The sequence below is a fragment of the Schistosoma haematobium genome, chromosome 1 (assembly GCF_000699445.3).
Source record: "Schistosoma haematobium chromosome 1, whole genome shotgun sequence".
Taxonomy (NCBI): Eukaryota; Metazoa; Platyhelminthes; class Trematoda; order Strigeidida; family Schistosomatidae; genus Schistosoma; species Schistosoma haematobium.
This window is the reverse complement of record NC_067196.1, coordinates 14,246,126-14,262,085: the sequence shown is the minus strand read 5'-3', so window position 1 is coordinate 14,262,085 and position 15,960 is coordinate 14,246,126. Positions and strand designations below refer to the sequence as shown.

Below are 15,960 nucleotides of genomic sequence, written 5' to 3'. Positions count from 1 at the left end.
ATATAAACAATGTGACGATTTTATAATCAGACAAACAGACTTAATTATGCGCTAGCTAAAGAACTAATTGTAGCGAATTCTAAATGCTAATATCAAAATAATGATAAATGTTTCGCTAGAAATTGTAGAAATAACCAATAATATCAAAATATAAAAATACACAGGTGAAATTCTGAACATTGCTTTGATCGTTCGGAGCAGCGTATTCGGTTTTTTGGGTCATGAAGTCTATAATTATAATAGGTAACTATTATTTTTATATACGGGTTATAATCCGAAGCGACATATATCTGAGGTAATTCAGTAATATAGACACAAATAAAATTTGTACTTGTGTATAGCGATTATTTTATTAATATCTGAATGGGAGTTGAATAAGCACAAAATATATGGATGGCAGTGTATATGTGTTCGACAATCAGTATGTCATGCGACAGAGGGAAACACTTAACTTGAAAATTAGTGTTTAACTAAGAAAAAACTTTGCGGTCTATGAAGATGAATATATAAATTACGTGGAATTCTGGAAAATATGAGCCTCTGTTTATGTATTTGTGAAATAATTATGCTAGCCATCTCTACAGACTACTTAGATTCTGATTATTTATCGCCTAACTACGGAAATACTTTGGAGCATGAAGTAAAAGCTATGATTAGAGACAGAAAGAAATTACTGACTATTTTATCTACTGTATGTCAAAGACCCACTTCATCGATACATTGGCAAAAGATAACATTACTGAGACTTGTACAAATCCATTTCGATCGTTTTCTTTTTTAGATTTTAAGTAATTGATAAGTGGAGCTTTTTGTTAGTTTTGTGGTGACATTTCGTTTGTGCTCCACGTTTCCAAAATATATATACGGAAAGCTTTACAGCTGTACGGTAGAACAGAGTTTGAGCCGATATTCTTGAAGTATAAGCCGAGTAGCAAAATGACGAATGATCACATAATTGAGGATATTTAACATGTGCGCCCGATGACTAGCCGATTTAAAAGACAACAAAGGTGAAAACATATGTGGTCGGGATTTTTCGAACATCAATGTGATAATCGAATACGGTAAAACAAAACCGAGAAAATTTGACTACATTGACTCTTTTTACAGTCAACTGCACTGGAAAATACATAAGATAGTTTTTGTTGCGACTATTTATCATTTTGTGTGAACTTAAGTGTCTTGAAGTAAAACAACCTAACCTCTACCAGCGAATCATAAGGCTGTTACTAACATTTAACAGCATGACAACCTACCAACATACAACAGATCAAAATCCAACTTTCAAGACAACTGATCGAAATAAATATGAATACGAAGACTCAGAAAAACGACGCAGGTAGCCGGTATTAAGCAAAGTGTAACCCAGCTCGACAAAACAATACAGACACTATGAACGTGGAACAGGTAATCAAATTTGATCAAATCATAATATCAACAACTCAGTCTTCAGTAATAAGGATAGTAGGTCGGTGAACCTGTGTTAATCCTGACAGATTGCCTTCCAGTGAAGGTCCAGTTTCTCCTTACAAATATTCACTGACGGGTCTGATACCACTTGTTCGGGTGAGGTGTTCCAGTCATTAACCACTCGACCCCGGCCGTTGCGCCCGATGGGGGGCTCAAACCACGACCCCCAGATTAAAAGTCTGATGATCTACCGACTGAGCTAACCGGGCTCAACTGCAGTAGAGACAATATGTCGATGAAAAAGCTTAACAAATGAGATACGTCTTTTATATGACTCGTAAAGATGGGGAAAACTATAAATTCTGCAGTAAACAGATGATTCTGAGCAGTTGTTAGAACGGTTGTAACACTTACAAATAACAGCTGAGCAGACTTGGAGACGAAATTTCTTAAAATTTGTTTAAGAAGATGAAAGTTATTGCATTTTGGGTTTTTGTTTTAATTGACAGTATTTCAGTATGGCATTTGAAAGTCGAGGTAATATGTGTGTTGTAAGTCTTCGTCCCTAAATTGAGTGTATGTGTTAAAAAAACTAAGTAATTGCTGGTAAGGATTGATGTTAGGTGTTTTTTAAGATGGTTACTCGGTTTTTGAGGTCAGGAACATCACCGGTGATAACAAAATCCAACTCACTTATGGTTTTCAGGATAGAGCTATTAATTTCGGCTAGTGGTTTAGATGGAAAATTAGTTAGATATTTTGCAAAAACTGACATCACTTGTAATGCATGAATAATCTGTACTCTTTATATGTTTGTGATGAGCTGTTATAAATCAAGTGAATTTGTATATGAAGGCAACCCAATCTCCTAATTCTGGGTAAGATGGAATAGAAATTTTTTGGGAAATGGCACGAAAACTCAAAATTTTGCACGAACTTGGGAAATTCCTTGAAACTAGGGATTTTTCCAACAGGGAGATTGGGAAAATTTGGAAATGAATGAACAAGTAAATACATGGAAATAATTACATAGTGATAGTATAAAAAGGCAGGTAGGTGTAAATAACGTACATAAGTCTTAATTAAAAAAAAATCACAACAGTAGTTTTCTGGGAATTTATGTGGGTGAGACGAATGAGTGCGAAGCAGTTTTCTTATTTTAATGTACGTTTTCAACTCCTATAACAAGCTTAAGAGGATGGTATATGGTTACATACGAGATTGTCCGGTCTCTTCTTGCATATCTACTAAGGGAGCTGTGGACACATCGTTTGAGAGAGCATCCTAGATAGATATTTTCGATGAAGTAAGTTCGTTCTTCGATAGAAAACTTTGCTAATGTTATCCAAGGCAGCGATGTAATTCGACGTGGACTACTTTACTATGGTGTCTCGGACCACTAGATGTTACACACGACTATTAAGTTACCTCTTACTCTTCTATGCTCCATGGAGAATAGTTTCAGGTGATTATTCCTTTTCTAATAAAGTTAGTCCTCTAAAACTGTAACTCATGTCCAGCGCTCTTAAAAAGTTATGTCGGTGATTTGAGATTCTGACTAGTGTCATGTTCTTTTATTTATCAACGTGACGAGCATGTACGTTCTCTTCGTTCTGATCTCTCGCCACTCTGAGCATCCTATGCCCGAACATCATCTATATTGTCAATCGGTGTTAAGTCTTCCACAAAATATGTATGACCCCGGCCTTCCAGTGACAAACTGGTCTCATCATATAGTATTAAAGTATTCTTTGTCTTGGAATCTGTCTACATGGTTAAATTAAGGCGCAACTGACATATCGTTTATGAGAAAATGCGTTGATTATCTTTTTTGTCTATACAAAACCGTTGAAAAATATCCGAATCCTTTGGATATTTCTTTGTTCTCTTTTATTTAAACGTGCAATACTAGTAAATTCAGTTATCAAGCGTTAGGCTGGCCCCAACAAGTATTTTTCTAGTGAAAATGGGACTGTGTGTGTAGTGGTAGGTTACGTCGAAAGGAATGACAGCCTATTTCTTGAGTTATTCAGTCGTTGCTCATGTAGTGACAAGCATTACTAACTTTTTTAGATCATGCATTTTATGTCCAATATATGACCTTATCATTACTAATAACACCAATATTTCAACCCCTTTACTATTAGCCATGGTAATTCACCTCACATTAATATGATGCAATAGCCTAGATTAATGTCCGCTACAACGTAGGACCAGGCACATATATGCATCGGTCCATGTTGCCATACATCATTAGCACAGCGACATGAATACCGGATTCATAGTAGTTAATTCAGTGGTGGTAATATATAAAAGAAAGATTGCATAGCACAGGAAAAAAGAATTAGTTAATGTACCTTTGTGTCAGGCTGTAAGTTGGTCAAAATGGATTTAGTGCTTCTTCGTCTCATACTAACTTTCCTTTCTTCACTTCGTTTTTGCCTTCAATTCTGGGACCTCATCGGTACGTAAATCTCAATTTTCTGAAAAGCTTCTCTAATGTTGGTATTACCGCTTCATCATTCTATTGCAACAGATACAGGGTATTCCATGAACATATACATAACGTCCTTCCATGCATCCAGCGTCTTCCATGAAGAAATTGCTCCCAACATACTTTTCACCGGATAACATTGTAACATTTCGGATTGTCGTGACGCATTTAACGTAAATATACTACGTTTTACAATTTTTTGTTTACCCGTTTTTCTGTCTCGATTTAGATGAACAATTTTGTTGGACATACGATCTGAAAAAGCTAGTTCGATTTCCTCTAAAACCAATTATTCATCCCAATAAGATTTGTTATGCCAAAAATTGAGTATATTGGTCGTCCATCTTTACACTTCTACGGCAAGCTCCTGTCAGAAATAGCCAAAAACCTTAAAAACCGCGCCAAGGGTAGAGTAGTAATAAAGGAAACTGAAACAACAGAATTCAAGGAGCCATGCTATTACATTTTAAAAAATGTTGTTCCACTTATGTCTGATAAAGTTAGTCATATTTTCAATAATATGCTTCTGTCTATGCGAACTGCATATTTCAGTTCTTCAAATCTTAGGCCTTTGGTAAATTTAATTCAATCGTTTACATTTTTACAGGTTTGTAATGTAACTAACGTAAATCTAACCAGCTGTCAAGTAATAATCTTCATCAGTCAGTCAGTCAGTAACAACGTAGAACTTCGTACGTACGTACATCAGTTCGAGTTGCCACACCACATTAGCATAGAGATGCAGTGGTCGATTCGAATCCCGTAGTGGTAGAGGTAATAAGAGTATAAGCAGTAATCGGGAAGATTAGTGTTTGGAGATGTTAATTAAAGAGTATAATACAGTGAAATAAATTTGAGAGGAGAAAAAAAAGAGACAAGGAGGAATAAGGAGATCAAAATTTGGGAGAACACAAAGAGTGTATGCACCTGCGCCATTGCAAACGATTTTGAGCCATGTCATTCAGGGTCTCTAACCATCGGTTGCTATCATCTCGCGGTCCCCAACCAGGTATCCTACACCTACCGACATGACTCAGTCCACTTGTCAGTGACTTCATGGACTTGTGCCATGTTTTGGTCTGGCCGCCCCTAACTTTCTTCCAACCTACTCCTATACCACTGAACATAGCACGTCGAGGCAGTCGGTCGTTGGGCATACGTAACACGTGTCCCAGCCATCTCAACTGATGAAGTTCCACTACTTCGTCGATTTATTTGCCATCCTTACCTAGTACCCGTTTCCTGACAACTGCATTACTTACTCGATGGTCCCAGGATATACGAGCAATATTTCGAAGACACCTATGATCAAATACTAGTAACCTACGAATATCCTCTACTCTTACCGGCCATGTTTCACTGCCATAAAGTAGGACGGAACGAACTGCTGCGCAGTAAACACGTCCTTTGGTTGATAGACGGACATCTCGCCTACGCCATAAATGACGCAAGTTGGTAAAAGCTAGTCGAGCCTTCTGTATCCGTGCTGAGATTTCGTCACACACCAGACCACAAGGGCTGATGAGACTTCCAAGATAAGTGAAGCGATCGACACGCTCAATTACTTCACTCCCTATCATTAGTTCAGGTGTCAATGCAACCCAATCCTGAAGTAACATTTTGCATTTCGAGGGAGAGAATCGCATCCCGAACATGCTTGCATTGTTGCTTAGAGTGGTCAGAAGACTGCATTTTGTCAGCGTCTTCACCAAATAAAACTATGTCATCAGCATATTCTAAGTCAACAAGTGAACCTCCCGGTAGAAGTTCAACCCCTGTAAATTTAGATGAGGAAAGTGTTATCTCTAAAAGTACGTCAATGACAAAGTTGAACAAGAATGGAGATTGATGAATCTTCATCAATAGTGATATACATTTATTAATATCACCTACTTGTTTCTTTTCTTTATTTGAACACATAAATATTGGTACAAGGAGGTACCAGATACATATGCGCTACATAAATCTCAATTGATTTGTGTGAGGGCTGTGATACTGCTCGGGTGCCCAGACCGAAACAGGTGGTTTTCTTAGGGAGCCACACCCGGAGCCTTCGACCTGAAGGTCTGATCCACAAGGCAGTGGAGCATCGTAAGGAGATGCAGTCCCATGGTAGTCGGTGACCAACGATCGGTTCATACGCCATCTATTTTCTCAGGGTACTGGAGCCCATGTGCACTATTGGTTTGGAATCAGGGTTTTTCAACTCCCCTAGGTGGACTCTCCATGTCCACCAACCCGGTTAAAGCGCCGGACATTCGTTTTTCGTCCTCTCAATTTTGTAAACAACACCCATGGTGCGAGAAGTTAGTGAGTAGGACTTCCCTGACAGAGGCTGTATATGCGTGGCCATGTGAGAGCGTTTCGAAAGGGAGAGCGGACTCTCCACTCTTGGCCGTACCAGGGTATTTGGTGGGCATATCACCTACTTGCCTAAATTGAAACAGGTGAAGTCAATAAATAATGTTTTTATGATTTATGGTGGCCAGATATTTTGATCGCCAAACTAAAGCTTCAGTAAACTACTTAATAGTATTGAAGTCTCAAAATTTGAAAGTGAATATATGGCGTTCCAAAGAACGGTTCTGTTTTCGGTCAATAATGTTTGTTTATACATAAAAGAACGAACAGTTTAAATCGAAGAACCTCTTTATTTTCGAGTACTTTCTTCATCAAAACAGAGCTTGTTATGTTTCTTTTTTTTTTAAAAAAAAACTTTTAAGGGCTGGATGAGTCAACTTTTGTCGAAGCATTGCATCAACGCCTTCATATTCTATTAGATCTTATTCGAATTAATTTTACTTAAGACGGGAAAATCAAGTCCATCATTCATTGTCTCCTATATTAGAGGATACTGACCAACAGAGCGATGAAACAACACACTTTGGAATGGATGTGCTTTCCTTTGATTCCTACACTAGTCGTAGTCAAATGGTTTATATCAACTCAAAATCCTCACCTTTACTTGATAACAAAAGTTCAGTCAGAATACAAATTCAGTCTCTGTAGGACTCAGAACACGAATATGGTGATTTATGGAATTCTCAGTCAACTTTTGTAAAACTGATTTCTGTCTGTGTTCAGTATAGTTATGGGAAATTAATTAGTCACATCAACTACTCCATCCCTCCGGAACTTTACACTTATCTGCTTAATTACATCATTTATGTGCTCTAGGAACGAGTATTTGTATTAGTTTCAACATACTTATCTGTCAACTAGGTATTCAATATAGAGTGTAAATGTAAGCCTAGATCTTTTAAACTTCATCTAAATAGTCATTTTGGCGATTACCTAGTCTATCATGTTAATTTCATTGAACTTGATGAGATATTTCACATCACAGTTGAGTGATTAATGTTGTTATAATTGGTGTAGATGAAGCCTAATTTGGTCTACTACATGTATTTCTACTGAAACGTTTTACTTATCACCTTTTGGAAAATAACTTACTGCTTCAAGTAACTTGAATATGCTCATGCTAAATAATCTGATCGAATGTGTTTACGTTTACGAGTTTATTTTTGCTGCTGAATTTCCTATTTTATCATCAATTATCTGGGTTCATTTTTATAAAGTCTGATGTTAGATGTAGAGCATGGGGTATACGGGTATTCCGTGGCCGAAATCTTGGCTATTGTCTCCTACCAAATACCCATGAACCAGATTGGCGTCTTCTATCACCTAGTGAAGCTGAACGTCTAACGTCCATGTCAACAAAAACTGATTTGGTCGCTCCGGATGTTCCAGTTAGCTGCGTTGCTCAAGCTCCCCCTTTATTGACAATATTTTTACGAAGAAAAAATGTACTTCCACCACAAGTAGTGGAAGAAGCTGAAAAATCTACTCACTCTTTAGATATACAACAATCAATGAGAGAAGCTAGTGGTTTATTATTGTTAACACCTCACCGCTATGATCCGACAAGTTTCAAAGTAAGTATTGTTTCGGTTTTTAAACAAAATTTATAAATTCGTTTACTACTTCCTACCAGTTGTTTTGTTTTTTTTCTCTCTCGGTATGTCTCACCAACTATGAGTGAATGAGTGAGCCAATCGCAACGTAGAACCTGGTATGTGTGTACATACTCCATTAGCACAGAGAGATGAAATTGTCAGGCCGAATTCCAGAGTAGTTGAGGTGATAATAGTATGAGTGGTGACAGAAATGACTGGACATCGAAGATAAGATTTAAGAAAATGTAAACTAACGAATTGAAAACAAAAAAGTTCTTAGGAATTCAGAAGCTCAGGATTTGGGGAAAACAAAGAACGTATTTACCTGCCCCATCGCAAACGGTTTTGATACATGTCATTCAAAGTCTAACCATTGGCTACGGTAATCATATGGGTCCCAACCAGGTAGTCTACACCCATTAACATGGTTCAGTCCAATGAGTCAACTTATGCAGCTACTATTTGCAATAAGCGATCGATACCCCCTAAGATATTCTAATCCGTCCACCTAGACTACCATCCTGAAATACAGTAAGACTAGACAAGTACTGCACATCATTATATATTATCCAAACTGTAAAACGCATTTTGCAGTGAACGAGAACACAGGTGGGGACAACCGAATGTATGTGAACACAAAATAACAGAACGTCTTAGTAAAGTCTGAGAACCAGATATTAAGTACTTCATTTGCAAAGTGTCAATCAATCGTCTCAGACTTCATTGTTCTTTCGTCTCCACACTAATCATTTCCTGTCCTTGTTTTATTCTCTTCGATCTTCTTAAACATTTGCATCCAGGCATTTCACTAACGATTGATGATACATACTACTTATATCTGTCAATATCAGTAGCACACACCACAATGCGATTATATGTATACAATAAAGAACCATGATACACCATAAATAATACATTTCAATGTATGAAAAACTAGGACATCTATAATACAAAACTGAATAGTAGGTTAACGATTAGATCACTGTTATTAATGGACGAAATAAAAGTTTACAATTAGAACAATTTCTAACACTACAAATCAATTATTTAATAAATTGCACATTGAAAAATATTTACACCAATTCACTGATGAATAGCTCCTGAATTTTCCTATATCTATTTATTTACTCATTCATAACATTACTCTGTATGATTTTATGCGGTATATAATTTGACCAAAATTATTCATTCATAGTGGACACGGAGAGTCCACCTAGGGGAGTTGAAAAACCCTGATTCCAAACCAATAGTGCACATGGGCTCCAGTACCCTGAGAAAATAGATGGCGTATGAACCGATCGTTGGTCACCGACTACCATGGGACTGCATCTCCTTACGATGCTCCACTGCCTTGTGGATCAGACCTTCAAGTCGAAGGCTCCGGGTGTGGCTCCCTAAGAAAACCACCTGTTTCGGTCTGGGCACCCGAGCAGTATCACAGCCCTCACACAAATCAATTGAGATTTATGTAGCGCATATGTATCTGGTACCTCCTTGTACCAATATTTATATGTTCAAATAAATAAATGAAATCATTCATAGTTGTGTAAAATAAAACACACGTGTAGGTTGGTGACAGATTTAGTCGTATACACGAGCTATTTGTTAATATTATTCCTTTCTCATCCAATTTGTCATGCATAGATTTGTGCTGTTGGTGCACATTCGATTGGTTTAAGCTATTGTATACTAAATAGTTTATTTATCTAACTTCTTTAGAATAAACACTACGTAGAATATGTTACTAAACTATACGAAAATAAACAATAAGCCACCATCAATGCAGTTGGTAAATACACCATCTATACTAATACCTGAAAGTTTTCATAGTTAACAATTGTTCATTAAGCAGGCTGATATCAATCTACAAATATTTTCAGAAATCTCAAACAGACTTTAGAAAATAATAAGTTTATTCTCATGAACTTCAAAAAAGTATAGTTTATTTCCTGTTCTTCAAATTTTGGCATTTCTTAGTCATACGACTGTGCTTTCTCAGCGCAAGAAAAACAACATAAACGTCGGATGAGATTTGATCAAGAAACAAAAGCTTTCTGGGGGCAAAACCATGTTGTAAACGTACATTTTTCCTGAATTTCGTGCTGATACAGTGTATGACAACTTCAACTGATGAACGTATGTGCTAGATTGCTTACGCCACTTATGAATAACTGAATGTGTTGATGAAAATCAATGAAGTTTCACGATTAAGCAACCCAACTTATAGAACCTAACATTAATGAATTCCATGTTCTCAGTCAGAATTTTCACCATCTTAGGAACATGATTACATTCTGCATCCTTAACTCATTGATTATAAAAAAACTTAAAACACTTAATGATATTAAGAATTTGTATATTAAAATGACAGGCTTGGTGATGAAATATTATTGGATATAGACAACTGATTAATCAATTAATTGAGCTCTATTTCAAAAATGCTTTTGATTGATCTGTCTTATTTAGTCTATTGTCGTAGAGTTTTATACGTCTTCAATATCTCAATAATGACATGAAGAAATCTATAAACAGCGATAACTGGAGTGAAGAAAACTTTAGATTATGTAAAAAGAATATTCTCTTCAATAAATTCTCTTTAGGTTCTACAGTGGTATATCCAAATTAATAATTCAGTAAGTGGTCAGCTTTCGGAAAAATTGATCGTTTAAAATTAATGTATGTGAATTTGGGATTTTTAGTGATATATAATAAAATAAAATCAACAACTTGAACGTTTCAAATCAAATGTTGTTGATTGCTGCTGTCCGTTTAAGAACAGTATATGCAAATGCAAATACATTTTAAGTAAAAAAACACACGGGGGGAGCTATTAATGAACTTATTAATAACAAAAATTTGATTATTACGAAACCTGAAAAAGGAACAGGAGTTGTCCTACCAAACAAAAAAGACTACATTGACAAGATGAATAAAATCTTGATTGATAATCTAAAATTCCAAGAGAAAATATCAATAATATGATAGAGAATGAACTTACAATATTTTTAAAAACGTTTAGTGATCAACAGGTAGTCCCTTCAAACTTATATGAAACAATTAAGCCGATAGGATCCCATTTACCAAGGCTATACGGACTACAGAAGTTGCTCATACCGGATATCCCATTGAGAGCGATTTTGGACCACAAACATCAAGTGAAGCATAGTGTTAAGGATGTAATCCAGTCCATTATCAAGGTCAGAAACATAAACACTAAAGGACAAACGATTATCTCCTCAAACGTAACATCATTGCTTACATTGTTTACGTCCCACTCAAGGATATTGTCAAAAATATACGTGAACAACTTAAAGAATAAGAAATGAAGACTACAATTCATGTGGACATCATTAAGAATTTATTACTAAAATATGCTATAAACGTAAACTTCAATTCAGTGGTGAAATATATGGACAAATAGATGGTGTCGCTACGCGTTCACCACTAGCCCCCATATTGGCTGTCATTTTCCTCACTAAACTGGAAAACGGTCCACTGGTACAGCATATTAACGAGTTTCTATCCTTTTTAACGACCATACTGACCAGATAGAGACACTCAAGCGATTTAATGAAGTTCATCCGTCTAATAAATCTACCTGTGAGGAAGTAAGTGGAAGTAGAATAGCCTTTCTTGATGTCGTACTTACAAGGGAAACAGACGGGTCACTAAGAAGAAGCTTAAACAAGAAAACATTTTTGGGCTGGCAGGTATACAACTTTTCTTAGCTTTATTCTCTAATAATATAAAAGGAACCTAATTAAGACACTTCATTACAAAGTCCAGACCATTTGCTCCTTAGATACGGTTGGAGAAGAAATGAAGACACTGCATACTCTAAAAGGAAATGGATATCCGGAGAAATTTATAAATAAACATTTAGCTATGAAAAGAGAGCATAAGGGAGGCCTGTCAACAAGACTCTGTAATTTAGAGGCGATGCATCCAGATAAATGCTAATACTGAAGTTGCATAAATCAATCAAAAGAACCTTTAATGCTGGTAAACTACGATTAGTGTTTTCCCCACATCTAATGATCACTCTTAGATTGAAAGATAAATCACCTAGACTAGCCTCCTGCTTCTGTGTTTGTCAATTCAACTGCTCATGTGGAGCAATCTATGTTAGCAAGTGATCCAAGAATCAGTATTTTCAGTCTCGCGAGCACCTCCAAGTTTGGTTAAGCAAAGGTATAGTTAAAACTATTAACAACTCGATTCTAGCTCGTTTAGTACGAGCGGGAGCACTCATTAACAATAATGTATCGTGTTGACAGCAATCTGCCTAAATCCATTAAACTATGAATCCTTCAGACGCCTGAAGCAATAGCTATTGGGATCAAAAAGGAGGAAGAAATATGTTCAACCGCTTCTTTTATCTTGGCTAACTCCTAACCTAATCAGTTAAAGATCATTTGACGATATGGTGGTATAATTTGATTAATGTTCATACAACCCTGCTCTTTGTATTTTCATAGTTTAAACTTAATTCCACATATTATTATTGTCATTGTTGGTATTGGCATTATTATTGTCAAAACACTTGCATACCCTTCGAAAAATTTATTCAGCATCCACCACTACTTACTAATTTGTACCTAATTGATGTTATTCTACATATTACTTGATTTCTGATTTGCAACTACATTATTATCTATCTCATCCCACGTTAACCATATTTTTCTGATCATTATTTATCTCAATTTCATTTAACGTATAAACTTATCGAGTTAACTCTTCATATTAGTTATTCCAACATTATCGAATTAAAGTGTAGGGTTGTGGAGTTTGTTGAGTTTTAATTGAGGTCATGAACCGATCAATGTTAGACCACCATTGAAAACCTGGGATCACTGGACCGCCGTTTCGTCCTAGTATGAGACTCCTCAGCAGTGCTCACCCACCAGTGGTCTAGAGGTTAAGTGTTCGTGTGCGAGACCGAAGGTCCTGGGTTCGAATTCCGCATGCGGGGTCGTGGACGTGTGCTGCTGAAGTGTCCCATACTAGGACGAAATGACCGTCCAGTGCTTGCAGGTTTTCAATGGTGGTCTAACATTGATCGGTTCATGATCTCAATTAACGATTTAATTTTACAGTCTTAAATTCACATACTATAATTTTTAAACGATGCATTTTACCTTAAACCTGACCATTTTTAGGATTATTAACTTGGATATATAATTGTAGAGCCTGAAGAGGATTTATTGAAAAGAATATTATTCGTTCATATATCTGTATGTGAACTATGTTTCGAAAGAAATATAACCGTCTTCTACATTTTCATCTACAATTATCATTGAAAATTTATTTTATTACAACTTTTTACTCCTTAATATTCTTTCTCCTGCTTTCCTTGTTCATAAGATACCTATATTGTGTATTATTGTAATGTCTTTAAACAAAACTGATATGCTAGTGTGGAAACTTGTAACTGAGTAGTGATTATTACTGCTGATACGGCTATTTGCTAAAATCGCAAAATACTTTTATCGGCTACTCATTGCAATAGGCCGAGACTACTACGTTGGCGCAAGAGAAAAACAACGTGACTGTAGAAGCAGACTGATTTACTTACCAACAACTACTAACTAAACAACATCTGCAGTAATGCTAATGATAACAATAGTAATAGTAATGAATTACACACCATTTTAAATGTTTAGGTTAATTAATAAATGGAATAGAACTAGTCGTTAATCAGTAATCTAAGGTATATAGAGTTTGCAAAATCATTAAGTTCACCGACTTGACTGAGAAACATAATTCATATACTTTGTTTGTTCTTATATTCTGCTTTATTACTTACGCCTGTTACCCCTCGTGGTGGAGTAGACTGCCCACCGGCATTCTCCACTAAACTCTTTCCTGGGCAGCATCATTGATGAACAAGGAGGGTCTGATACAAACATAGAGGCTCTGCTTTGTTACAACTGATTCGTATTCATCCATTAACCACATCCCATTTGTTAGCCTACTCACAAGTTTTTCATTTTACTGACCGTATCCCGGATTTATTACTGTCATCTTCAGATCATCCTCGCTCTTAATAGTTTATGGTGTTGACGCACGTACTTCTAGCGTTATTGTTTCGTTTGAATTTCATACTTCCTTACTTTTAGTAACTGGTCATTTTATTTGTCTCTAAATTAAGGTTTTTGGTCATAGATGTGTTCGAAGCATTGCTTGTGTTTTGGGGAACGACTGAGTGACGTTGATGTTAGCCATGGAGTACTTGGCAAAGATAATAGACTGATTGATATTGTTGTAGATCTCCATTGACTGAAGTTGGGTATGTCTAAACACAACCCACCCGAACGAGCTATGCTTCATAGTTCAAAAGTAAGTTGGAATGATGCTAAACGAAAATGGGGCATCAGTGCATGAAGTCACAAACTATTAGAATCAGCCATGTTGGTCGATGCAGACTACTTGGTTGGGGTCCGCATTATAATCTTGATCAATTGTTGGAGTTGTTAACCAAAATCGTTCATAAATACGTCGGCGCACTCACTCTTTATCGTCCTCTCGACTTTTAATCTCGGTATCCCGTCACATATACCTTTCGACTCTGTCTTTCTATGACATATTCTCAAGGTTCAATGTTTCTTTTTATAGTTGCTACAGCATTATCAATCTCTTTCATTATTTTCGCATCATTGTGCTAATCTGATGTGGCAACTTGAATCAAGCCACATATGTGCCAGTCTCTATGTTGATGCTATATCTGTTTGTGTATCTAAGTGTTATTCGAAATTAAACCCAGCATTATTTTGCCTTTTAAATTCAACTTCATTCATGATAAAATGGCGTTATATTTGTAATATTTCAACGAGTTGAAAACTGAATTTCTTACGTTTCGGGACTCAGTTTAAGTCGCTTCTTCAGAGAATAAATTGAAAACCGAACTAAATTACAAGTTTAAATGGTGCAGATAAACAAATCAAGAGATTTTTAATGCAATCAAAACAACTGTAATCATGATAATGTCTTGTAATTAATGTTAAAGATGAGGAATCATAGTAATGTTACGACTAAATAACCTGATGTCCAGACCTGTTGACATGTTAAAAATTCCTGTTACTGATCCGCAATCTAAAAGTAGGAATGCGACAAATGATAAAATGTCCACATGTGTAGCTTATAAATTCACATGATTAATTGGGTGAATTGTAAAGTTACAATGCACCATAAATAAAAAGTCGCATTATGTACTAAACTAATGGGCTCGGGGCACAAAATTAAAATGCTAGGCCTATAATTAGTGTACAATAGTTTGAGAACAGAAAAAGATTTGAAATCAGTAAACCAAATGGAAAGTTGTAATTCTGGGAGTTTGAAAACCCATTAGACTCAGTATTAGTAAATTGCATGTTACAAAATATGAATACTAATGTATCCAAAAACAATTCACAAAGCTTATCACTCTGATTTATCCACCTCAACCTAACAACCTGATTGTATTGTCTGTGTATATTTCTTATCTTTTCCTATCTAATTTAGGTTCCTATTGAACCGACTTCCGAGGAGAAATCACGTATGTATCCTCCATATGAATGGTCAGCTAAAAAAGGATTAATTATAAAGCCAAATTTGGATCGAGATTCTTATTTAATTCGTCGATCTGATACACCTGGATTGTATTGGCGTGTTCATCTAGCGAAATCTTCCAAAACAGAACAAGATAGTGAAACAGTTTCATAGACAGGAAATTGTTATCAAAAGAACTGGATTAGCTATATTCTTGATTGTTGATAATACAGTACTTATGTATGTATATACTACTTCTATTACGTGTTTTATTTTATGCTATATGTGGTGAAATATTGAGTTCCTAAGTAAGTCATGTAGGACTTGTAGTAATGGTGTAATGCTTTGAGTTAATACATACTGCTGTAATCCTGGATAATATCATCAGTCACAAAATGGTCGAAACTTATATTTAATACATAATTACAGAGCTGAACTATGTAATTATTTAATTTGTCGCAACGTTTGGTCGAAAATGGAACGATTATGAAGACTTGTCATTTGAGTGGATGTGTATCAACTGGTGGTAGATTTTCTCGGTCTACATCGCTAAACTGTAGTGATAGGAACACC

General features: G+C 36.0%; 1 protein-coding gene across 3 annotated transcripts; it reads left to right on the top strand.

Moving 5' to 3' along the window:
- Positions 1 to 1,920: 1,920 nt before the first annotated feature.
- Positions 1,921 to 15,634, top strand: MRPS34_1 (ribosomal protein S34; the record flags this gene model as incomplete). Of its 3 annotated transcripts, XM_051210810.1 has the most annotated exons (5): positions 1,921 to 2,462; positions 2,513 to 4,077; positions 4,134 to 4,403; positions 6,628 to 7,839; positions 15,361 to 15,616. In XM_051210810.1, the coding sequence occupies exons 4-5, from the start codon at positions 7,615 to 7,617 to the stop codon at positions 15,559 to 15,561; spliced, it is 426 nt and encodes a 141-aa protein (XP_051073205.1). In that variant the 5' UTR covers positions 1,921 to 2,462; positions 2,513 to 4,077; positions 4,134 to 4,403; positions 6,628 to 7,614. The 3 variants fall into 3 exon arrangements, with proteins under 3 accessions (XP_051073205.1, XP_035585978.1, XP_051073204.1); XM_035732674.2 differs by lacking the exon at positions 2,513 to 4,077 and having other exon boundaries at positions 1,921 to 1,961; positions 7,483 to 7,839; positions 15,361 to 15,561; XM_051210811.1 differs by lacking the exons at positions 2,513 to 4,077; positions 6,628 to 7,839 and having other exon boundaries at positions 1,921 to 1,961; positions 15,361 to 15,634.
- Between the last annotated feature and the right edge of the window lie 326 nt (positions 15,635 to 15,960).